A 27,031-nucleotide genomic window follows, 5' to 3' on the forward strand; every position below is an offset into this window, starting at 1 on the left:
TAACAACAGAAGGCTGTTTTGAATACAATTAGTTTAAAAAAAAAAAAAAAGGTGGCAAGGGAGGGGGGTTATAGTGATATAGTGTACATACCGGGCAATAGTTATAGGGAACAATTTGCCAACTTATGTAAATACTTCTGAGACAACAAGATGCTTTTTTTAAGTAGCAAATTAAGATGCTTATTCAAAATAACCACTTCAGAAAAATGTGCACAATTTCCTGTTCATTTCAATCACATTTGGCATTTTATAACATCTCAAGTATTCTATAAACAAATTAATCTCCATTGTGATTGAAGCAGTCAATGTGAGCCCACTTTGAATTTTTTTTAATAACAAATCTATTCCCCCACTTAAGAAAAACAATGTGTTTTATAGAGGCTTTTAGCCCCTACAACATATATATATATATATATATATATATATATATATATATATATATAATTAAATATTAGATCAGATTGCCTCAAAATCAACCTTTAGACACCACACACAAAGATCACATGGAAGAGGAAAAAAATTGCAGTTCATAGTGTCAAACAGATGTTTAGGAAAGTGCTGTGGTAGTTTTTGATGCTATTTAGTGTTTTGGGAGAAAATAAAATCAAAGTAGCCTTTTCCCCCATTGTATCCTACTACTTATTCTTTATCTAATTTATTGGTAACAATTTACAATAAGGTTCCATTGATTAACATTAGTTAATGCATTAGTTATCATGAACTAACAATGAACAATATATTTTTACAGCATTTATTAATCTTTGTTAATGTTAATCAAAATAGAATTGTTCATTGTTAGTTTAGGATTAATAAATGCTGTAAAAGTATTGTTTAATGTTAGTTCATGTTAACTTAAGTTTACTAATGTTAACCTTATTGTAAAGTGTTACAAATTTATTCTATATAAAAACTACTTTCTACTGTGTGATTGTAGAATAATGCATTTCACTCTCAGCAAGTACTGCTATTTTTGTTATTGCACATTTAACATATAAAATTGACTTCACTGTTTCCACAGTCCCACTATAAAAAAAAAACAAACTCTTCTGACCGATTAGTTTGAAATGTATCCCAATATGAATCATCATGCTCATCATATATATCCCAGAGGCCCCTAAAATGAACAAATTCTGTGTACATTATTATTATTGAATAAATTGATTGGTGGTTTGAGAAATGTATTCGATGTGTAAGCTCTTACTCCTCCAAGGTATTATAAATACTGAATAATTGATGTGTGATGTCATATGAACTCCTGTACAAGTACTATACTATATCCTATACTATACTATCCTACCTGGACTAGTACTGAGATCTTGCTTAAAATATGCTTTTAATGTGTTTATAATACATCACTGACAACAACCAGACAGAGCCTGCTGTACTTAAAATGTTTTTTTTTTTTTTTTAGTTTTTAATAAAAATGAAGGGATTAAAATTACATCTTAAATGTCTTTATTTCTTTATATTTAAATTTGTTAAAACAACAGTTTACATGATACATGTGCCATCTTTGTAATATTTCATGGACTCCATCTGTTGTGTCATGGTTATAACTTCGTGGAATCCGGTGCTTAGGCCAGACATGTGCTGGAAGTAAGCCTCTTTTTCCAGCTGAATAGATAGGTTATTAACACCAGCATCCTTCAGCGCAGCCGACACCTGAGAAGAATTGACGCAAAAGCATTACAGATTGGTCAGTAAAGCAGGTATTTTGATTTTTAACTAAATTAAATAGTTCTACACAAAATATCGGACATGAAAAATTTAATTTAATTCTTGTAAATTCGATAAAGATGCAGAAGTAGCATTCAAACCTGCTGAATAATTCGCTGTTCCACGACATCAGACATAAGTTGCAGATGGATGGTTCCAGCAAGGACATTTGCAGAATGCGTCCAGAAGTGAGGGTCACGGTACGACAGAACGCCTTCTATTTTCTGAATCTGAGACAAACAAGATATCATTAAATAAAAGTGCATAAAACATGTTTCTAGAATTGCTAGTTCCATGGCACAGCATTCTGCAATTAAATATTTCGTATAATGACCGCTAAACTGTATGATTAAACGTTGACCTTAGCATCTAATTTCCTGCAAATAAAACCTTTTATGATGATACAAGACCACTGTACATTCTCCTTTACATTATAACGCTGAGAGAAATAAAAAAAACGATCAGCCATCCAAGTCTGAAAAATGATTTTAATAGAAATTCCACATTCTTTTGCCGTCGTACCTTTTCAAGGGCAAAGTTAAGCTCTTTCTCATGTTCAGAAGGAGTTCTCAGTAGAAGAACCTCACAGGCGTCCTTTATCAAAGGAATGACACTGAGAAAAATCAGTGTGGAGATGAAGAGAGAACAAATGGGGTCTGCAATCAGCCATCCGAATTGTCTGATGAGAATAGTGGATATAATCACACCAACACTGCCCAGCGTGTCAGCCAGCACATGCAGAAACACTCCTGCAAATCGGAAAGGGAAATTATGAGTGTACAGAAATATCTTCAGTACACTCATTTCCAAATGATCCATACACTGGAGATGCACTTAAAGTATGAAAACAATATAGGAAAAAAAAAATCTAATAAAATCAATTCAATTCTTTCCATTTAAATACAAAATGTAGATTTAGATTTGTATACACATTAATCGTACCACAATTGGCCTCAGCGTTGTGCACGTGCTCCAAAAACACAGAAGTGATGTGCAATGTCTAGTTATTTTACGTCCTTCCTTCGAATATTCAATGTACACTTTGAAGACAGATGAAGACTGTAGCTCCACTATGCAAAAACGTGATTGTAGCTCGATTAAAACTGTCCGTACCCAGGACCCACCTCGCATATTAGCATTCATTCCTCCCCCAGCAGATCCATGGGAATGTCCGTGTCCATGAGAGTGTCCATGTCCCCCATGACTGTGTCCATGTCCTCCATGACTGTGTTCTGCACTGCCGTGTCCATGATGCGAGTGGCCGTGGTCGTGTCCAGAGCAGCTACCTTTGGAGGCCCCATGAGAGTGGGCATGACTGAAGGCACAGATGCCCACCAGATTGACAAGGAGCCCACCGACCGACACCGGCTACATGTTACAAACAAAACCAAATGAGCAATAGTTTGTCAGGATCTGACCACAAGGATCTGCATGTTTTGAAAGTTCGAGGTACGTACCGTTAGCATGTCTGTGTTGATGTTTGGAGGATCGATGAGTCTGGTGACGGACTCCACAAACACAAAAAAAGCTATGACCATAAGAAACAGGCCATTGATAAAGCCAGAGAGGATTTCAACACGACCATACCTGAAATGAGAAGCCATACTGTTAGTATGAGCACTAATGACAAAATGACAAAAAACACACAAAGCCATTATGTCCCATAATTTCATTTTGAAGAGTATTCAACTACACAAAAAGATCTAAAAGATCACAGTAAATATAAAGATTTAAAATGACCAATGAGGATGTGTTGATATCATCTCAATTTTAGGTTTCGACAGCTTAAATCAAAAAGACCCACCAGCATTGCTTTTGTCAATAATGCAATTGGCTCATTAAATTGAAAGGGGGAAGTTCTTTCCTACAGATGCCACACTGAGCACTGCGATTCCTCTCATTAATATTTTTGAGTGCTTTTTCTCCTCCTCCTTATACTTTCACTACTTAAAGCTACACTTTTGTAAGATTTTTTGTTGTTGTTAGAAATGAACAATTTCGTTAATGAGAAAATCAATTTTCCAAACAGTGTTTTTGCCATACCCTGATTCACTTTGGTAAGCCTATAACAACGATTTATATTTTAGAGCTGTCAGGATGGATTTCCCGGAAAAATTGCATACATCCGTCGTTCCTCCATACGCGTTTATATCATGTTCGTAAATAAAGGAGGTCCGGCTACTAAAGAGTATGTATATGTGCGGTGGATGGTGAGGTTGTAGCTTGAAGCTGAAAGCTTGTAGCCACAACAAATGAGCGACACTGATCACGGATCATTCAAAAAGGCAACCCTCTGGCGGATCACCCGTTGTAAAAATAAAGAAACCGAAAAGTCTTGCGAGTCTGCAAGCAAAAACGTAAATTGCCAGATCCCATAACAAAACAAAAATCAACACAGGTTTGGCTTTTCAGAGGTGGCGACAACTCCGAGATCTATAAGTATTTAAAACCGACCCAGAGATAGCTTTTTTCTTTCTCGACAGGCAAGATATTTTATTGGACCGATAGTTAGCCAGGTAGCTCTCTAAAATTAGCGCAGTAGTTCGTTAGATAGCGTTAGCCACAATTATAGGGCATTTTATTATGAGCTGTGGTTCCGCCATGCTTGATTTCATTTTCGAGGAAGGACAGTGGAAAATGTTAACTTCATGGGTCTGCAAACTAGCTACGTCTTCATCTATCTAATTAGCCAATTAGTGCTCATTTCCAGCTAAACAGGTTATCTCGAGCTAGGTATTTTGTTTCCCTTTGTAGCAAATGTTTTAAGATCAGTAAGAGAATCGGCATTCATGTTTTTTGTAGTTATCAGAAAGGGTACACCCTCAAACCATCAGATTAATCAGTGCAGAATTTACCAAAACAATGTTCCTCCACAAGTAACTCAAGTTACTTTTTATATGGACCACAATTATATGGTTAAAACGAAATTGTAAGAATAGTTTACTTTTTTTTTTTTTTAAAGTCTGGTTTTTCTAATCTAGGATAAGCACAACATTTCCCATACTATTTCTGAAAACACAATTTAATGTAGAATTAAGCCCACTCTTTGCAAGGGAAAAGGGTCTAAAAAGCTCATTTAAACATCAATTGTACATGCAAATTATATTAAAGTGGTATCTTACCCATAGGAATATATCCTGGTTGCTTTCCATCTGGTCATGAGGGCAGCAAACAGCCCCAGAACCAGAGCTGAGCAGTCAAACAGCATGTGGAAGCCATCAGAGATCAGCCCCAGACTGTTGGTCCACACACCATAGAAGAGCTCAACAAATGTAAACGCCTGGACCAAGATCAACAAGACTGTTAATGTACTGCAAGTCATTGGTAAAACTAAGTATAAGTTAATCGGCCAATATTTGGCCATTTTGCGATTATCAGCATTGACCAAAAACAGTGTTCGCTCGGTCGATTAACAAGAGTGTTAACTTTAACTTGTGTCAGTTTCAAAATCTACCAATAGATTTTTCAATGGAGAGCCAACACTTTTTCTTTTCAAGGTTATGCAAATTTGCGAAAATATTCCATAAAATAAGTGTTTGTTTAACTTTTTTTGATTTGCTGTTGTTAAACTGTATTGTCTTTATATTCATTTATATCATCCATCTCTAGATATCGGTATCAGCTTTTGAAAAACCCATTATTTATGACCATCCACTTTTATTGTATGGAAAAAGAGCTGTTCTGACATTCTGCCCAACAACTCCTTTTGGTTTTCACGGAAGAAAATAATATAGGGCCTGGAACAAAATGAGGATGAGTAAATGATGACAACATTTTTACTTTTGGCTGAATTATTCTTTTAATGTTAACAACAGAGTATGGTCTTCTACAAAAAAAACAAACAAACTAAAAACAGTGTAGCAACCATCTCACAGCAGCGTTACATACCAGGTTGAGGCAGAGGAAGTAGAAGATCTGCCGTGAGTCATACTCCTCCAGGATCTGTTTGAGCGAGTCTTTGATGAAGCGAGGTAGAGACTGGGACGTGTGCTGGAGCGCGTCTCCCATGAAGTTATAAAGAGGAGTACCTTCAGGGGAGTAACCCACCAGTGTTCCCTTCTGCCCCTTTGATGATGGAGCTGACAGCACGCTATCGGCTGAAAACATTTTGATTTGAAACTTCAAATTAGTAAAATGCATGTAATTTGTACTACCTTCAATGAGACTTACTTCTACTTGCACATTTAATGACTTTTCCCACTTTTTAAAGTATCTAGTCTGATCTACAGTGCATATTGTCAGGTTTTGATGGGAATATATAAAACTTTATATATTCCCCATTATATAGACTTTTTCCATTTTTTAAGCATAAATTCTTAAATCTAGTCTGATCTACAAGACTTATTGTTTATTACTAATTCTTGATGGGGGAATACATACATCTTTTAAAAACATTCAAACGTGGCATTAACACTGCTTTCTGAGTATATAGGTCAACCTTAATACTCACCATGCCCCAAATGCAAGTAAATATTAGTTTTGGTGAGTAAATAAAGCAGTTACTTGTCTGTAGAAATGGTAAAATAACGTATTGTTTTAAATCACAATGTAAAATATTAATCATCTAGACAGGTAAAGTTTGTCAAGACAGACTTTTGAAGTTTGATGGATAAACAGATATTACAGTAAGACCGCAAGTCCAATTAGTTAGAAAGAATATCGACCTGTTTCAGTGACGTCACTTTTTCCCTGCAGCCGCCATATTTTTGACCATCAGTGGGAGAAAACAAAGGTGGTGAATGGAAAAACACCCATAATACAATATCAAGAAAAACATAAAAAAAAAAAAAAAAACCTTTTGATCCATGCAAAGTCCCAGGAAAGGTGTTTACAGGTTTGAGGTCAGCACAAATATTGCCAATAGGGCTGCAACTAACGATTATTTTGATAATCGATTAATCTAATGTTTATTAGAACGATTATACGACTATTCTGCGATTATTGCAACGATTAATCATTAGCTCTTAACCGATTATTCAGCTTGTGTCCTGACTTAAAAGGTTGTATTAAATGTGCTTACTAACAATAAAGAAGACAAAATCATCTTTTAATCATCCCACAGCACAGCACATTGAAGGTATATGGAATTTTGGTCACAAACTTGGCGGCACGGTCATACAGTGACGTCACATGAAACAGGTCAATAGCACACTATTCCAGAACAGTCTGAAGGTCTGTACCAAATCTGGTGGATGTAGCTTGATAGCTCCAGGAGGATTTAGTGTTAGAAATGTTGGTCTTGGTTTAGGGATTTTGAAAAAACCCTAAAAGTTTGTAGAATTCAGTCAAGCCAACATAATTACATTAACATTACATTATATAACCATTAATAAAAAAAAAAAAAAAAAAATCAATGCGACACAAGCAACGTGAGTAAATCAAGAGATTCAGACTTTGAAAAAAACCCAGTGACTGTTGCACATATTCAAAAACTTTTTTCTTAGTGGGAAATTTTAGTGTAGCTAGGAATCTGAGAATTTTACTTGCCCGACTGGACAAGCAGACTGATTAAAACGTCAATAACGAAAAAGACATCGGCTATATTTGTGATAGCCTAGGCCTGTGTCACTTATTAGAAAGTTCATATTCTTATTCTGCTGTTGAAAGTAATCCAGAGCACATCATTTTATAATTCGCTAGTGATCTAGTAACAGCTGTTTGATTGACAGGCGGCGTATGAGTGTGTGCTGAACAACATGCATGTGTGTTCCGAAAATGCTTGTGCTAATGCGTGCCTGAACGGTCAAATACATTACAAAATTCCACGGAAATGCCCGTCTTGATGAGGTCTTCATGTAAACACAAAGAGTGATGTCTAAAGTGAACGTAAACAGCAGAGAAAAAAGCAGATTTGTATTAAAATGTCAGACTTGTAAGTATAAATGTAAGCTAATAGACCTGCTGTCTAGTATGTCATAATAATAATCAAACAACCATAACAAGAAAATGAGAAAACACTCACTACTCTTGACTGAGTAACTTTAGTAAGACCTCTCAGGTAAAAGTAGAGGAGGTGGTGTATGTTTTATGATCAACAAATCCTGGTGTGATCAGAGGAACGTACATTCTATCAAGTCTTTCTGCTCTCCTGAACTGGAATTTCTCATGCTTCTGTGTCGACCATTCTGGCTACCGAGGGAATTCACAGCGGTCATTATCACTGCTGTGTACATCCCACCACAAGCCGACACAGACCGGGCACTCAAGGAACTGTATGGGATTATAAGTGAGCAGGAAACCGTGCACCCTGAGGCTGCGTTCATTGTGACCGGGGACTTTAATAAAGCCAGTTTCAAATCAGTCACACCAAAATACCACCAGCACATTAGTTTCAACACACGAGGGGACCGGGTTTTGGACCATTGCTACTCTCCCTTCCGGGATGGCTACAGATCCCTCCCCTGCCCACCATTTGGCAAATCGGACCACTCTTCCATTCTGCTTCTGCCCGCTTACAGGCAGAAATTGAAACAGGAAGCACCCACTCTCAGGACAATCCAGTACTGGTCGGACCAATCAGATTCTACGCTACAAGACTGTTTTGATCACATGGACTGGGAGATGTTCCGGTCCGCCTCTGATGATGACATCGAGCTTTACGCTGATAGCGTAATGTGTTTCATCAGAATCCGGGGCTCCAAGATGACACCGTGGAAAGTCGTGGTTCTCTAAGCTGAGAAACAAATCGGGTATTTCTCACAAATGGACATGTAAATTCCATAAAGTTGCTAGCTACTATTGATAGATTGCTTATAGTTGCCGAATTTGAATAAATATTGACGTTGGTAGTGCAACAAGACAATATTAAATTACGAAATCAGAATCAGTTTCACTGTACAATTCAGAAAAATGGCTGAGGATCTTGGCGCAGAGATGGAGGTCAATACTTTAAAAGAGAGAGAAGTTTTAACGAAACTCACTCTTATGCATGTAAAGTAAAAAGCGGAGGAAGTTGTGATTCTTGTCCGAACACGCCAAAAAAAAAAAAAAAAAAAAAAATCAACCTCCCAAAAGACATAAAAATGTCGTTGACTCCTCTGCCAAACAAAGTGAACTTTCTTTGAGTGATGTGCAGGAGAATATCATCCAAATTCTCTCTGAGAAAATCAACGAGCGATCCGACCAGCTTGAAAGAATGGTTAAAGAGAATTCTTCCAACATTGAAGCTTTGGGCAAATCTCTTACCTCAGTGCATGATGATGTAATGGTTCTGCAGAAAGAAAACGAAATGCTAAAAAATGCAAATGCTTTCCTGGAAAAAAAGGTCAAGGAAATGAACACGAAAATTCATGACCAGGAACGTTAAAGCCGCAGATGGTGCCTGCGTTTGTATGGACTGTCCGAACAAACTAATGAAAACGTGAAAATGAGAGTCATGGAAGTATGCAAAGCGGTGGTTTCGGACGCGGACAAACCTGTGGTAGCAGATGGTCTGGATGTTGCACACCGGCTGGGTAGACTTAAAACTTCGGATGATGGCAGAAGAGTGAAACCAAGACCGGTGATCATGAGATTCGTTTCCCGTACAGCCAGAGATTTAATCTGGAAAAATTCAAAAACGAGTATCTGACCACCAAGGGGCTGCGATTTAAGGAGGACTTGACTGCTTTCGACATAGAAGCAAGGAATCGTCTTTGGCCGACTTTGGAGAAAGCAAGGAAAGAAGGCAAAAATGCATACTTCAGTGGAGTGAGGGCCTTCGTTGATGGTAAAGAGATTCGTCTTGAATAAGGCAACGGAACTACCTAGACTTATGATCGTCTTGTTGCAGTCTGCAATTGGCGGTATCTTGTAAGATAGGTTGATCTTTGTTTGGGAAAGAAAAGAAGAAATGTATGCTTTTGGGTTCTAAATCTGGTGGTTATAGGAAGGGGCTCTTTAATCTTTTCTTTCCTTAATGTTTGCAACTGTGAAAATTTTTGCCTAACATTTGTGAGAATCCCATTATGTAAAGTTTAAAGTTTAGGATTATATTTACTCTTGTGCTTCTTTAAGTAATCGTTGAACGTTATGTCTCTTTCTTTATTTTCTATCAATGCCAGAGGTATTCGTGATCTCCTGAAGAGAAAAGCTTTATTTTTGTATTGCAAAGGGAAAAGTGTCGATTTTTGTTTAATTCAGGAAATGCACGCATGTTCCTCAGATGCTGTGTTTTGGAAAAATCAGTGGGGAAAAGAGATTTGGTTGTCATTTGGCAGCAACCGCTCGGCGGGGGTCGCTATTTTACAAGATAGATTTACAGGGCAAATACTAAATTTCGAAAAAGATGATTGTGGTAGATGGATATTGCTTGTGTTAGATAAGGATAATGAACAATTTGTAGTAGTCAATTGTTATGCCACTAATAATAAAGTGAACAATGATATATTTTTTTCAAATATTGAATCAAGGATTCAGCATTTCATTTCCCTATATCCTTCAGCTAAAGTTATTTGGGGAGGAGATTTCAATACTGTGTTTGATGAAACCATTGATAGATGGCCTCCTAAAACTAGACTGGGCCCTTCTAGCGAACTGGATAATGTATGTTTAAGATTGGGTCTTACTGATGTGTGGCGATGTAAGAATCCAGACAGGGAAGAATATACATGGAGTAATAAGGACTCATCTCTTCATTCTCGTATCGACTATTGGTTAGTGTTTAATGATTTCACAAATAATGTAACCTCTGTATTGATATAACCTTGCATAATGACGGATCATAAAGGAGTATTTATAAAAATAAATGTGGTACAAGAACAATCAGTCAAAAAACATAGCAGCTATTGGAAATTAAATAACAAACTGCTTGAAAATGAATGTTTAAAGGAAAAAATTAAAGATATTATTAAAAAATATAGAACAATTGCAGATTTAGAAAAATCACATGGAAAGAATTGGGAATTAATGAAGTTTGATATTAGAACGGCATTTATTAATCAAGGAACATCGGAAACAAAAAATATTAAGGAAAAATCAATTATTGGAGATATTTTTAATTTGTGTAACAAGAAAAAGGAATCTTTGACTAATTGTGAGTTACAAAAATTGGATTTATTGCAAATTGAATTAGATAAGATCTATGAGGATAAAGCAAGAGGAGCATTTATTAGAACTAGACTTAAATGGTTAGAAAAAGGGGGGAAAAAAAATAAAATATGTTTTTGGCCTCGAAAAAAGAAAATGTGATTTTGCCTCAATTTCAAAATTAATGATTAACAACAAATTAGTAGATAATTCCTCAGTTATTTCGAAATATGTTGCTCAGTTTTTTAGTAATTTGTATTCTCCCATATCAGCTACTTCCAACATTGATACTTTTTTTAAATAGCTTGGTGAGTGATACCAAAAAATAGACCAGAACTTTCAGAATATTTGTGATAAACAAATAGACATTGAAGAGTTGAGAGAGTGCATAAACTTATTAAAGAATAACAAATCCCCAGGCAACGACGGGCTAACTGGTGATTTTAAGACTTTTTCCAAAGAACTTTCACCTTTTTTATTATTAGTATTTGTAGAAGCTATACAAAATGGTGAATTGCCTGTTTCTTTAAAACAAGGAGTTATAACACTGATTCCAAAACCTAATAAAGACAAGTTATTCAATGAAAATTGGAGGCCTATTAGTTTATTAAATAATGACAGTAAATTGTTTGCAATGATTTTTGCTAGAAGACTGAAGCAAGGTTTAGACAAAATAATTGATATAGAACAGTCTGGGTTTATGCAAGGCCGTCATATCAGGAATAATATTAGACTAGTCTTAGATATGATTGATTATAATCACCTTATTGAGGATGACAGTTTTATTTTATTTATTGATTTCTATAAAGCATTTGATACGGTGATTCATGATTTTATTATTAAATTGTTTGGTTTTGGAGATATGTTTTTGAAAGCAGTTAAAACATTGTATAGTGGATGTAATAGTTCTGTCAAACTTGCTCATGGTACCTCACAAAGATTTGATATTCATTGTGGCATTAGGCAAGGATGCCCTCTCTCTCCTTTTTTATTTTTGTTAGTCACTCAGGTTTTAGCATCGCATATAAAAAGAAATCAATTTAATGGTATCACAGCTTTAGGTGTACAATTTAAACTTAGCCAGTTCACTGATGACACTGCAGTGTTTTTGAAAAACAAATTTGAAGTACCAAAAATAATTAGATATATTGAGGAATTCACTGGCGTTTCAGGCCTAAAAATGAATATAGATAAATCTGTATTATTTCCCCTTAAAGACTGCTCCTCTTCAGAAATAGAGAACATTCCAGTTAAACATAAATTAACATATTTAAGTATAATAATTTGTAAAAATGAAAAACAAAGGAGTCAATTAAATTTTGAACCAATTATTGAGAAAACTAAAAAGAAATTGAATTTGTGGTTAATGAGGGACATCTCATTATTTGGGAGGGTATTATTGTCAAAGGCGGAAGGTATATCTAGATCTGTCTATACGACATTATCGTTAGAGGTGCCTCCCAAGACTATTAAAGATTTAGATCAGATTCTTTATATCTTTATTTAGAGGAAAAAAAACACATTATTTAAAAAAGGAGGTAATTTGTAATCCTAAAGAGCAAGGGGGACTGGAGGTCTTAGATTATAATACTCTCAATGACACTTTTAAAATTAAAAGGTTGATAGAGTTTATGAAGAATAGAGAAAGTCCTTGGAATGCATTTCCTAATTATATATTTAATACTCTTGGAGGCATAGACTTCTTGTTGAAATGTAATTTTTCTGTTTACAAAATTCCTGTTAAATTGGCCGGTTTTCACAGACAAGCCCTGTTAGCATGGAAATTGGTGTATAACCACAATTTTTCACCCCACAACTATTTCATATGGAATAACAAGGACATATTATTTAAAAACAAATCTTTATTCTATCATACTTGGTTCAAGGAAGGTATACTTTTAGTAAGACAGTTAGTTAATTCCCATGGGTACTTGTTGTCATATACTGAATTTCTTCAGAAATTTCAATTACCAGTTAAACCAAGAGAATTTGCTATTGTTTTTGACGCAATTCCAAAGAGTGTGATGTTACTTTTGAAAAACTGTAACTCAGAAGAAATCAGCATGGTTAATCTTTGTGGAAACATTTTCATTGAAAATGCTGATGTTTTAAAACAACAGTGCAGCAATAAGATTATAAGGAATGCTCTTTGTTCTGTGTCCTTACCGGCAGCAAGATTTTGGTCTTCTTTATTCGGTAATATCTCTTGGGTTAAAGCATGGAAACTGCCAAATAAGTTTTGTATCAATAACAAAGTTAAGGAAGTGTCTTACAAAATACTTCATAGAATTTATCCTGCTAAGCATGTTTTGAAAAGATTTAAGCTTAATATTTCGTATTCCTGTGATTTTTGTGGTCAAGAAAAAGAAACTATTTTGCATCTTTTTTTTCATTGTCTTTACTCAAGATTATTTTGGAAGGATTTGGAATTTTATATTAACAGAAAAATGGAGTGTATGATAGAAATTTGTATATTTGATGTACTTTTTTATACAGAAAAAGAAAATTTGAATTGTAAAGAACAACATATTATACATTTGTTTATTTTGTTAGGAAAATTCCATATACATAAAAAGAAGTGGGCTCAATGTAAACCAAATTTTGCACATTTTATAAATGACTTTAAATTATATGTAAATCTCTTGGAACAAACAAAAAACAAAAAAGCACTGAAAACATGTAATGCTCTGAAAGCATTGAAATTTATGTAATTTTCTTCCTTTATTTTTTTTTTCTCTCTCTCTGGCAGCTAATGTTAATTTGATTATGTGGATATGTAATACCTCTTGTTCTTGTGGCATTGAATCAATAAAGCATTAAAAAAAAAAAAAAAAAATGTGTTTCATCAGAATGTGCGTAGAGGACATGGTTCCAACCAGAACAATACGAATCTATCCGAATCAGAAACCTTGGATTAATAGCGATGTTCGCGCGGCACTTAACGTGCGGACCTCCGCTTTTAATTCCGGGAATGTGGAGGAGCATAAACAAGCCAGTTATGCCCTCCGAAAAACTATCAGAACCGCAAAACGCCAGTACAGGAGCAAGATTGAAGGACAGTTTAACACCACCAACTCTTGAAGCATGTGGCAGGGAATTAACATCATCACAGACTTTAAAGGGAATAAAAACTCTGCCATGAACACCGCTACCTCTCTCCCGGATGAGCTAAATACTTTTTACGCTCGTTTTGAGGGAAATAACACCGCCCTCGCGGAGAGAGCTCTCGCGGCCGAAGCTACAGAGGTTAGTTCACTCTCCGTCTCTGTAGTGGATGTAACCTGATCCTTCCGACGGGTGAATATCCGCAAAGCTGCGGGCCCATACGGCATTCCGGGCCGCGTCATCAGAGCGTGCGCGAACCAGCTGGCTGGTGTTTTTACGGACATTTTCAACCTTTCCCTCTCTTTGTCTGTAGTCCCAACATGCTTTAAAACATCCACCATTGTGCCTGTTCCAAAACAATCAAAAATAACTTGCTTAAATGACTGGCGTCCTGTTGCTCTGACCCCCATCATCAGCAAGTGCTTTGAGAGACTAATCAGAGATTGCATCTGCTCTGTGCTGCCTCTCTCTCTTGACCCACTGCAGTTTGCTTACCGCAACAACTGCTCCACTGATGATGCCATTGCATCTACAATACACACTGCTCTCTCCCACCTCGAAAAAAAGAACACTTATGTGAGAATGTTATTTGTAGACTACAGCTCAGCATTCAACACCATAGTGCCCTCCAAGCTAGATGAGAAACTCCGGGCTCTGGGCTTAAACAGCTCGCTGTGCAGCTGGATCCTGGACTTCCTGTCAAGCAGACGCCAGGTGGTTAGAATAGGCAGCAACATCTCATCACTGACCCTCAACACTGGAGCCCCACAGGGCTGTGTTCTCAGCCCACTCCTGTATTCCCTGTACACACATGACTGTTTGGCAACACACAGCTCCAATGCCATCATTAAGTTTGCTGATAACACGACGGTGGTGGGTCTGATCACTGACAATGATGAAACAGCCTACAGAGAGGAGGTGCACACTCTGACACACTGGTGTCAGGAGCACAACCTCTCCCTCAACGTCAGTAAGACAAAGGAGCTTGTGGTGGAATTCAGAAGAAAAGACAGAGAACACAGTCCCATCACCATCAATGGAGCACCAGTGGAGAGAGTCAGCAGCTTCAAGTTCCTGGGTGTCCACATCACTGAGGAACTCACATGGTCCATCCACACTGAAGTCGTTGTGAAGAAGGCTCATCAGCGCCTCTTCTTCCTGAGACGGCTGAGGAAGTTTGGAATGAACCGCCACATCCTCACACGGTTCTACACCTGCACTGTAGAGAGCATCCTGACTGGCTGCATCTCCGCCTGGTACGGCAATAGCACCGCCCACAACCGCAAAGCACTGCAAAGGGTAGTGCGAACTGCCAGACACATCATCGGAGGTGAGCTTCCCTCCCTCCAGGAAATATATACAAGGCGGTGTGTGAAAAAAGCTCGGAGGATCATCAGAGACTCCAGCCACCCGAGCCATGGGCTGTTCTCACTGCTACCATCAGGCAGGCGGTATCGCAGCATCAGGACCCGCACCGGCCAACTTCATGATAGCTTCTTCCCCCAAGCAATCAGACTTCTGAACTCTTGATCTTCCACGATCAAATACATCAGCACTGCACTTTATTACTCTTACTCTTATATCTCACACCGGACTGTCATAAATTATATTATTATTATATTATATTCTCTCTTAACAACTTACTATCAACCGACAGCCTGAATGTCAATACAGTGCAATACTGTACATTCTATAAATATATACTTTTTTTATATATTTTTTATTTTTATTGAATAATGTGTATCTATATAGTGCGTATTGTATACTGTACAGTGTATGTTATTATTTGTATATTGTTGAGTGTAATTATGTGTATATCAGATATTTAATTTGTGTTGTGTTAATTTGATGTTTTTGTAAATTGGTATATGTCTCATCACTGTCACGACTGCTATATTGATCGTAACTGCACCCAAGAATTTCACACACCACTGCACTTGTGTATATGGCTGTGTGACAATAAAGTGATTTGATTTGATTTGATTAGTAGCTTTAAAAAGTATTCATGTAATATAATCATACAGTGAAGACCAGTAGTAGTTTTATGTTGCATTTCATTCTGAATGTTTACTTGAATACTTGATAGACTACTGCTGTTAAAAACTTTTAAAGCTATTAAAAAATGTATTTGTATTTTTTGTTCTATTATTTTTAATCTATTTCTATTCATTGCTGTTTTTTATTGTTAATTTATTACTGACTGTTTACTAGTCTTGAATAATTACTGAAGAACTTGAAGCCATTATTCCATAATTCATATATTAGTTAGTGTTTTAATTTGTTGTGGTATTGAAGCTGGTATTGAGAATCGTCAAATTTCACTACGACTACTGAAATTTTGGTATTGTGATATGTATAGCATATATTGTACATGGTAGATCTTGCTACAAAGACATAGTAGATCTTATTCCACAGAAGTGTGAGCACCCCTGCTGTAAGTGATGGCGATGGAGGCTTTTCTTTATTTGAATACCATACATAACAAAATAATTATCATATGACAATAGCCTCCTCCCCTACCCAGTGCAGTTTACATTTCTGTCACAGAGAACTGAGTTGACTGCATAGGTGCACTATTATGTTGGCCATCGGTCATAATTTTAGAAAAATATACTACATAAACTTTGACATGTTACTGGAGCATTTAACTTAAATGTCTTTTTTCCTCTCCGGACAAGTAACTTTTTTACTCGGACAAGCGAATGACCAATTTACTTGTCAGGAGGACAAGCACATGACAATGCTTAATGTCGAGCCCTGGTCAGAACTCAAGAACAGTATGTGGTGAAACATTCCTGCCTTTAAGAGCTACTCAGCCTTTTTGGTCTGTTTTATTGTCACTGGAACAAAATTATATATTTTCAAAAAAATAATGCAAAATACTGTTTCAAATATAATTCATGGCCATTTCCCCCCCCAATTCACACACACTATTGATAAGGGTGGCAAAAAGTAGATTTTGGACCAAGCATTTGCCCTATTTAACTCTTTATTATTGTGAATGTGTCAGATTTGAACTCACCCATGATGAAGAAGCAGGCACTGACCAGCACTCCACCAGACAACACATGTTCAGTGCTGCCCTGGCCTGGTTTACTCAATACTCTGAGCTGGTCTGTCAGCGGGTGGGTCCAGAAGTTTGCCAATAGCAGACCGATGAGAAACGTGAAGATGGAGCCATAGCGAGCACAACGTGAGGCTTCCAGCTTCGCTGTGCAGATGGACTCAACATAGAAGTCCAGGATCATCACAGAGAAAATGATCATAGCAAACGGCATGATGAGGCCGGACCAGGACTCCACCTTGCTCTGAGGATTTATGACATTTAAAAAAAAAAACAGTTTTACAACTTTATGTAGCATTTATCACAAGACTAATGCATCTGAATGTGGTGCTTTTTGTTTTTGCGTTTCAACATTTTTACACCGATTTACACCCACTTGGGTGCAAACAGTTGTGTTCAAGGAATGTTCTGAGTTCAATACAAGCAAAGCACTATAGACATTTGTGACATGCTGTCAAATGTAACAGAAAATAATTTTGACTCATCCCTCAGCTCATGTTTAAAATCATGTTTACATTAATCCAAGCACAACTGAAGTCTGAGGCAAGGCATTACACTGGAATAAACTTTAATTTTTTTTTTTTTAGAAAGTACAGCCACAAGACTTAAAACATTGTGTGTGTTAACACAAGACTAGTGTAATAAAATCACCTACTTTTCTGCAAGTTATAACTAATGTCCAATCTTTAAACTCCTTTAATGACAGTGTAAAGTCGGTAAACATGATAACTTATGGTAACATGTCAACTCAGACAATACACACAAGGATACTGGAAAAGAGATTAGGGATGCACCGATCCGATACCTGGATTGGTATCGGCTCCGATACTGAAGCTTTTAGACGGATCGGGTATCGGTCCGACGAGCCCGATCCAAATCCGATTCTGTGTGTAAGTCATGTTCGTTACTGTCAAGCTCCAAAAATGACATAAAAGAACCATTAAAACACCATTAAAGCAGTTCATATGACTCGTGCATTTTATTCAAAGACACTTGAAGACAGGCGATAGCTCTGTGAATCACAAAAGTCTGCGTTTAATAAGTAAATGTATGTGCAGCGCCAGCACGTTAGTGAATGGCGCTGCTCTGTTGACACAAATTCACGCATAGGCTGGTGATGCACTCGCGGCTAATTTAGGCTTCACAGCGGTGCACAATATTTGAGTGCTACTCAGATGTAGATGCTCAATAGTTCGGTTCACTTATAATATGCATTTAGAATGGCACCAGAGGTGCATTTTAACAGAATTTGAATAAGAAGCGAATTAAACTACTGTGAACTTGCCTACAAACAGACACATGCAGGACTTCCTGGAGAGTTTAGAATGTCAAAATAAAAGCGTGAGGGTTTAAAAAGTGCACGATTTAAATATATTACTGTTGTATTTAAAATGAAGTCAATAATAATAATAATATGAATAACAATTTATTATTATTATTGTCATCATTAGTATTTGTTTACAATTTATAATAATACTTAAGTTGAATGGGTTCCAAAAAATAACTGTGAATGAAAAGTGGACTGATGTCTTACAACTAAATTTAACAAAAAAGAGATCTGAATCCTTTAAAGTCCAGATGCAAGTTGAAACATTTTTGAGAAAAAAAAAACCAAAAAAAAAAAAAAAAAAAAAAAAAAAAAACCACAATGGTTTCTTTTCTACTGAAGACTTGACAACTGGAATTACTGTTAATTTTTGCTGCTACATTATCCAGTATACTAGTTAACAATAAATTTTCTTAATAAGCAATACATTTATATTGAAATAATGTGCAGTTAGAGGTTTGTGTTTCTTTACATATTACAGAGTACTCCAAATTAGTCCACACAATAATGTAAAGATATTCTAAACTGATTATGCAAAAAAACAACACTGGTATCGGCCGATACTGAGATTTCCGATATCGGAATTGGAAGAGAAAAAGTGGTATCCCTAAAAGAGATGTGACAAAAATATTCACAAAGTACTGCTGACATGGAGCAAATTCCAGCCACAGGAATTACGTTAGTAACAAATACAGTAACTAGTTCATTCACCTAGAACAGATGTTTTCAAACTGGGGTGTCCTTTGAAAATGTCAGAGAAAAAAGTAAAAAAAAAAAAAGTAAAAAAGTTAAAACAATTTGAAATTATTGCTGTTTCTGCTTTCTAAAATCTACTAATACATATAAAATTTCAGATTCAATTTTTATTAACATTGTTCTATTCTTTTTCTTTTGATTTTTCTCCCCAGAGTGGTATGCCCAATTCCCAATGCGCTCTAAATCCTAGTGGTGGCGTAGTGACTCGCCTCAATCCGGGTGGTGGAGGACGAATCTCAGTTGCCTCCGCGTGTGAGACCGTCAACCCGCGCATCTTATCACGTGGCTTGTTGAGCGCGTTACCGCGGAGACATAGAGGCTTCACGCTATTCTCCGCGGCATCCACACACAATTCACCACACGCCCCACCGAGAGCGAGAACCACATTATAGCGACCATGAGGAGGTTACCCCATGCGCCTCTACCCACCCTAGTAACCGGGCCAATTTGGTTACTTAGGAGACCTGGCTGGAGTCACTCAGCACACCCTGGATTCGTTGCGACTCCACGTGTAACATTGTTCTATTCTAAAAAAAAAAACACTGTCAACTTAATACAAAAGTAAACATTTACCAGTTAATATTTTAATCATTTCTTTGGCTTTAGTACTATGACAATTTAAAAGCCAACTATTTAATTTAGCCAACAATGTGTTGTCTTTATAATGTCACACTTTCTATTTTTCACACTCAATATCTTCTCTTTACACATGGAAATATATTACTAACTTTATATTTTAGGAAGGGGGTCCCTCATAAGGCAGTATTTGGGGTACAATTTAGACAAGTTACAACTAAAATTACACACATTTTCTGTCCAGAGGAATTGATAAAAGTGCTTTAACAAAAATACAAGCTGCACATTTCTGTTTTTAAACCCTCTGAAATACCTTGCCCCAAAGATTTCCATTGTAAGTGCATTACTGTAAACACACTTTGTGTTTTCAAACTGAGGGATGAGTCCAAATTATTTACTTTGATAATCATTTCACAGATGTTGTGGAGCATTGTATTGGACATCTCTTTAAAAAGGCTGTAAGTGATGAAAGTATACAAAGCTAGAGTCTATCATCACTTCTGTTGTTCCTCACCTCAGTGGTTGCAGACAGCACTATGATCCAGGGCAACAGAACCACAGCGGACACCAGGTTGGACAGAGCATAAAGCCGCTTTGCTCCTCCGATCTCCACCGATAACTTTCTAGATACTGTGTGGAAGGCCACCTTCAGGCACAGAGCAAGAACCAGCAGAACCACTCCACCCTGATCAGAAAATAAAGGGTTAATAATGACAGTCTTTTACTGATCCTCCAACGGTGTACAATATCAATGAATAAAAGAGACTTTAATGGGGTAAGCAATGACACAAAACTCAAGAGCAGTGCTTAAAGGTGAAATACACACTTTGTGGTCTGCCACGCCTAAAAACGCAATTCCTGTATACAACGCATGAGTAAGAGCACTATCATGGTGCCCTTCAGCTGTAAGAAATAGAGTTAAGGAGTTGGGAGTTGTAGATAAAACACATTTTGTTTGTTAAAGTCAACATTAAATTAAAATCGTCCCATTCTGGACTGGATGCATTCTGGTATGGAATGCCCACTTTTCACAATTCAATCAATCCTGGTGGATAAAATAAAGTGGAATCCTACATTTTTTCTCATTGAATAGTGTTTGACTCAGAAATACGACCCTGCATATTGTATTTTTGTTCTTTCCCCTCTTATTTACCCCCGAAAATTTCACACTTATTCAAGCTATGTACCCTGTTTGTCTTCTACTGCGTTTATGCGTATTATTGTCAAATGCAAAGAAAAAAGAAAAAGAAATATGACATATTTCATGAGAAAAATGGATCGCAAATGCTGTTTATGTTGACTTTGAAGGTGAAGTGTGTAAATTTTCAATGCTAAAATACTTTCTCCTATTCCAGGTGAATGTGAAGAGACAGCTATAAATTAGACATTCACAGGTTGACTTCATGAAAAGTGTTAACACCAGGCCCGGCTCCACTGGGTGCCGGGGGCTTAGTTAGGAGTTTAGTTCGCTTTATTTCCATGGAGCAGTTCGCATTTTCCATGCATTGAGAACGCAACTCCGCAGGTTAACTTTATTTTGACGTTGCTTACTTCAAATATTTGTGGCAGTATGCAAATGACATGCAATGACATAAGGTGAACTGTCATGTGTGTCATCATAATAGAGTACAGCCTCAGAAATGGTGCTTGAACAAGAAGTTTCTCTTCTGTGCTTGTCTACTCTTTAGCCTCCATTTGAATTTTGTAAAATTTAAATTATGATAACAACATTTTTGATATTTTATGTTATATTTAGAGCTACCAAACTTAAAATTAAACACGTTAATGCAATTAAAAAAGTTTAACAAAAGAGGCACTTATTTAAAGAATAACATTCTGAGATTATATTCTTCTCACCACAATTGTACAGAGCGGTTATCTGAGTTACCATAGACTTTGACAGTTCGAACCAGTCTGGCCATTCTCTGCTGACCTCTGTCATCAACAAGATGTTTCCATCCACAGAACTGCCCCTCACTGGATGTTTTTTGTTTTTGGCACCATTCTGAGTAAATTCTAGAGACTGTTGTGTGTGAAAATCCCAGGAGATCAGCAGTTACAGAAATACTCAAACCAGCCTGTCTGGCACCAACAATCACGCCACGGTTCAAATCACTGAGATCAAATTTTTCCCCCATTCTGATGGTTGATGTTAACATTATCTGAAGCTCCTGACCCGTATCTGAATTATTTTATGCACTGCTGCCACACGATTGGCTGATTAGATAATCACATGGATGATTGTTGGTGCCAGCTGGGCTGGTTTGAGTATTTCTGTAACTGCTGATCTCCTGGGATTTTCAAAAATCAAAAAATCAAAGTTACAGTGAGGCACTTACAGTGGAAGTTAATGGGGCCAATTTTTGGAGGGGTTAAAGGCAGAAATAAGCTTATAATTTTGCAAAAAGCACTTACATTCATTCTCCTGTTAAATCTCATGTATTATTTGAGCTGTAAAGTTGTTTAAATCATAATTTTTACAGTCATATGATGGTTTGTAGACATTACATCGTCATGGCAACAAAGTTGTAAAATTGGCTATAACTTTACACAGAAAAGGTTAGTAAGTGATTTTATCACACTAAAATCATGTTAACACACATATTGTTTACATCTTGTGGCTATACTTTTAAAACAGTGAGTATTTTAATGTTTACAGATTGGCCCTTATTCACTTCCTTTGTAAGTGTCTCACTGCAACAAAGATTTTTGCTTTTTTTAAAGATAAAAAGGTAATCAATATTATGTTGTCGGTTGAGCTCAACTTAACCTGGTATTAAACCTGGAATATTCCTTTAAAGCTGGGTTAACTTAAAGCCCTGGGTATACTTCCATTTTGACGCGAACACTCAGCGTCTCCGTACAGTCGAACGCAAGCCTGTTAAAATATACTCCATATAACTGTGAGTGCATTCACAGGTGGTTTGAACATGCGCGCTATGGCTGCTATAAGACGATGGACTTTCTCTTCAGGAGTTTAGACCCATAAAGATGTTTTTATATTCCTTCAGACATGAGTGATACAAATGCAGGTATCTCCTGACCTCCTCACACATGCGCTCTTAACTTACACATCCAGTGTTGTTGTTTCCACATTCATCTCCTGATGTTTAGCAGCGATTACATCTTCTAGCACTTCTCCGTGACAGCAACAGCTCAAATGTGAGTGTTGCCACCTTGTGGACCCACTAATTAGTGCAAATAACTCCAGGCGCATTGCGCATTCTACTTTTTCAATGATGCATGGTTAGAAAAATCCGGTTGTGCACGTTTAGCACACTCTGCTGTTGACTAAATTTACGACATGCATCCTGTACATCTGACGAAGCATACTTTGAGCTTAAAGCTGATTAACACTGTGGTTCTTTCAAGAAATTGCACTGTTTATTTGATCGCCCCAACATGTGAACATTTGGCTCAACCAATGGCATGAGTTTGGGACACGACTTTTTGGGAGGGGGGAATAAAAACTCTTTGGAAACAATGGCAATTTTTGGCAAAGTGTTTGGTTAGCTAGTGCTGCAGATATTCCACACTTCACCTTGAACACCTACAACAACTTGAACAAATCTCAGGCCCTTAAAGGATACGGTGCTCTGCCATCTTTGCCATAAGATCGTCATTATCAAAGAGCAAAAGGCAGATGACAGCAATAATGAAGAAAGCAGCTCCCCTCGTCTATAAAAAAAAAAAAAGCACAGAGAAATGTGTCAGCTACTATATCTGGGTCATTCTTTCTGATACACACAGATTCTCATTTCTCTAGAGCTCTGACTTTAGAAGGCCCTCCTCCAGAGCTGGTGAAGAGAACGCTGAGGAGAGAGATCACCACCACATCACTGTGCTCAAACAGCAACAGTGTCCTGAAAGACATAATGTCAGTTTAGCACAACGGCTTGAGAAATAACAGAACAATGGGAGGGATGTGATTGTTTTAGTTAGTTCAATGAGATACCTGAGCGGTCCACAGAGAGTGAGTCCAAAGAAACCCAAAAGAGAGATGACACAGCTCATGACAGAGTGCTTGAGGATTTTCATCCACTGAAATCAGTTCAAACATTGGTACAAAGTTAAGACACAAAGTGTTGACACCATAATGTTTTAAAGGGGCCAAAACACATACATATATATATATATATATATATATATATATATATATATATATATATATATATATATATATATATATATATATACACACATACACACACACACACACACACACACACACAATATATGTATTTCTTTTTTCATTTCATTTTTTTCCCTGAAGTACACTCATGATGTTAGTCAAGGTTTCTTGTAATAATTTAGTTTTTTCAATTGTCTCTATGATCCTTAGGATTAGCTATTTGGGGCTTACAGCAGCAGTGTTTGGCGCATAAAAGAGATGTTTGTATTTGATGTCTTACAGAAATCATATTTCCCTTTGTGATTCTTTTGAAAATCTTTTTAACTGTGGTAATAGGGCAACTAAACTATACATTCACACCCCTGATAATGAGAGCTTTCATTTGATATATGATTTGTTTATTTAAGTGCTATATTATATACTTTTATATTCATATAAACATTTCTACCACATGACCTGATTTGCGACGTGAATGTTTCAGGCCTTATTTTGTTATTTTCTGTCAGGTCCAATTTAGTTTATGCGTAAACATGGGAGGCAATGTGTAAGGTCATTTAATCATTAGGTTGACGTCGGAAAGTTGCGGACGTTTTGAACAAGCTGTCTTTGCAGCTTAGTTTCCATATGGTCTTTTTTGACTGGTAAGGAAATTTTGAGTTCTGAAAATTACAGAATATTTTCATGGTACTCTTTGAATTCAAAGGATCAAGGAATATTTGATGTCTCATTAAAGAGATCATTTGATCATCTATCCAAACTGTACCTGTCTTTTGGGGATAATTTTTCCTGATGAGAATGGCTTTTGAAAGAAAACCAATATCACTGCACACCTACGCAAAAAAAAAGAAGAGACCTTTATCAACCAATGAAGTAATTAAACACTCATGACATTAATAGTTTTCAATGTATTCATTATGTGATGTGACTTTCTCCTTACCCCATTTTCAGTATGAAGAGAAACTGTACAATGTGCACAACTTTGAGAAGATCATAGGATTCAAATATCCCAAAAGCTTTCAACACCTTGGTAAAGTACAGTAATACTATGTACTGTGTCAGTCTGGAAAAACAAAACACACAGTTAAAGCAGACCAAGTAAAAACAGGCTTTACAAAACACCAACATGTGCTGCCAACACCCATTAAAAGGCAGCATGGTATCATGTTAATTGGACACCGTGATGGTAATGCCTTGGTATTACTTGAAGTACCATTGTAAATGCATATGGTAAAAAATCAGTAACATGCATCAAAATATCATGGTATCACCATTTGATGCCATCAAAACTTTCCAAAACTGAACTGATCTCAATGGATGATCCATTGAAATTATTAAGTCTTTCCCTAAAGGTACTTGGGTATTACCATGTTTTTCGCACAGTACCATAATAGTCATACTTTGGTATTCTAGCTTGGAGTGCTCTGAAAATACAATGGTACTACCGGTTTTTTTTTTTTTTCTTCTTCTTCTTCAGGTATTTAGTTTAATAATAAATGCATATGGTCTTACCTGGCATTTGGAACCTCGACTCGCCCCAGTTTACCACTGGAGATGACATTACTGCTGTATTTCTCATCCATACTGCTGCTGCTGTGTGTGTTTATGTCTCAGTGTGTGTCTGTCTGTGCGCTCATCATTGAGAAACTAAACAAGTTCTGATGTGGCTCACTGGTGCGAAAATAACCGTATAGTTCAGGACCCTGTGGAGCTGAAACTGATCATGTACTTCTGTCCCACAACAGCGGCGAACCCTTAAATGATAATAAATTGGTTTCAAAACACATACTGAATGTAAATAATCAGTTTTCACTTGCCAACTGCTACATTCTAGACTGAGGTGGTAGTGACGTGACCATTTCCTCAAATATGTCTGCCATCTGTGCGCGGCTTTTCAAAATAAAAGTCACTCTTCTTCCTTAATGTTTTGAGGCGGTTGGATAAAAGTCACACACATTAAATATTATCTGATTTTAAAAAATTGTAAAGCCAATAATGAGAAAAAAATTAAGTTATTGTATTATTAATATTATTGATGATGATGAAGCAGGTTATTAAATACATTTAATTTTGATGTTAAAGCTGCACTATGTAAGATTTTTGCGTTAAAAATGAATAAATTGCCATTATTGATTGAGTACATAAACAATCAGTGTTCAAAACAATGTACGGTAAGCCTACCCACCTTTTACCTGAACGCGGAAGTGTTCTACGACTCGACTGTTTTCAATTTCTGGTCTCCAGAGTTTTCACTAGCATCGGCATATATTCTTAGCGAGTAATGTAATGTTTAAGGTATTACACTTGTAAAAATTGTCCAAAAAATATGCCGAGACTTCACTGGGTCGAAATGACCATTTTTTTTTATAGACAGTGCCACACCTGAGTGTGTAGATGACACGAAGCAATGGTCCTAGGTTAGTTTCGTCAGGGTTGGTAGGGTTACTTTTGAAATGTATTCCACTACGGATTACAGAATACATGCTATAAAATGTAATTTGTTATGTATTCTGTTAGATTACTCAAGGTCAGTAACGTATTCTAAATACTTTGGATTACTTCTTCAGCACTGGTAGATTTTTTCACTTGTTTTGACTATAAAAACTCTGCCAGTACAGTAAGACAAAATACACATGTTAAAAATACATTCTCTGAAAAACCTAAATATCTTATGCAGTGTTGTTTCTAAAACAAGATAAATCAAACTGATCTTGTATTTAAGGATTTTTAGATCTTTTTACAAGAAAACAATACAAAAATTATTATCAAGAATACGATTTTTGCCCTAATATTAAAGGTCTTACTAGAAAAAAGAAATTATGATCCAACGTGAATTTTCTTGTTAAAAAATAAGATCGTGCCTGGTAACGTGCATGTAAAATGGCTAGAAATAGCATTTTATCTTAGCGTAAAGCTGACAATTTACACAAGGTTTATTTCTATTTCTTCTGCTCCAAACTTACTTCAAACTTCTTCTCGTATGAATGTAACACATCATAAGAAAGTGTTTCACCGCTGTTCAAATGCACTTTGGATCGCATCATTTATATGTATAAATGTTTTCCATCTGAAAGGACTAAATATTAAATGAAACAAATGACAATAAAATGTAAAGTAATCTCTTCAGTAATCAAAATACTTTTAGAATGTAACTGTATTCTAATTACCAATGATTTAAATTGTAACTGTAGTGGAATACAGTTACTTATATTTTGTATTTTAAATACGTAATCCAGTTACATGTATTCCGGTACTCCCCAACCCTGAGTTTCATTGATATAATTAACTATTCTGAGTTGTTATGACAGCCAACAACTGCACAAGTTGAGCCTGAAATTAATTTTTACACCAA

At 36.5% G+C, this 27,031-nt stretch overlaps 1 protein-coding gene across 1 annotated transcript; it reads right to left on the reverse strand.

Annotated features, from left to right (window-relative positions):
• Positions 1-1,438: 1,438 nt before the first annotated feature.
• LOC127419170 (zinc transporter 5) lies at positions 1,439-25,559 on the reverse strand. Its single transcript, XM_051660353.1, has 16 exons — positions 25,192-25,559; positions 24,620-24,742; positions 24,446-24,512; positions 23,506-23,591; positions 23,326-23,413; positions 23,141-23,228; positions 20,377-20,453; positions 20,065-20,235; positions 16,850-17,135; positions 5,605-5,813; positions 4,839-4,996; positions 3,174-3,303; positions 2,841-3,084; positions 2,239-2,465; positions 1,818-1,946; positions 1,439-1,662 (listed from the first exon to the last, which is right to left on the reverse strand). The coding sequence occupies exons 1-16, from the start codon at positions 25,260-25,262 to the stop codon at positions 1,492-1,494; spliced, it is 2,325 nt and encodes a 774-aa protein (XP_051516313.1). The 5' UTR covers positions 25,263-25,559; the 3' UTR covers positions 1,439-1,491.
• Positions 25,560-27,031: the final 1,472 nt, after the last annotated feature.

Source organism: Myxocyprinus asiaticus, chromosome 3, assembly GCF_019703515.2.
Source record: "Myxocyprinus asiaticus isolate MX2 ecotype Aquarium Trade chromosome 3, UBuf_Myxa_2, whole genome shotgun sequence".
Classification (NCBI taxonomy): domain Eukaryota; kingdom Metazoa; phylum Chordata; class Actinopteri; order Cypriniformes; family Catostomidae; genus Myxocyprinus; species Myxocyprinus asiaticus.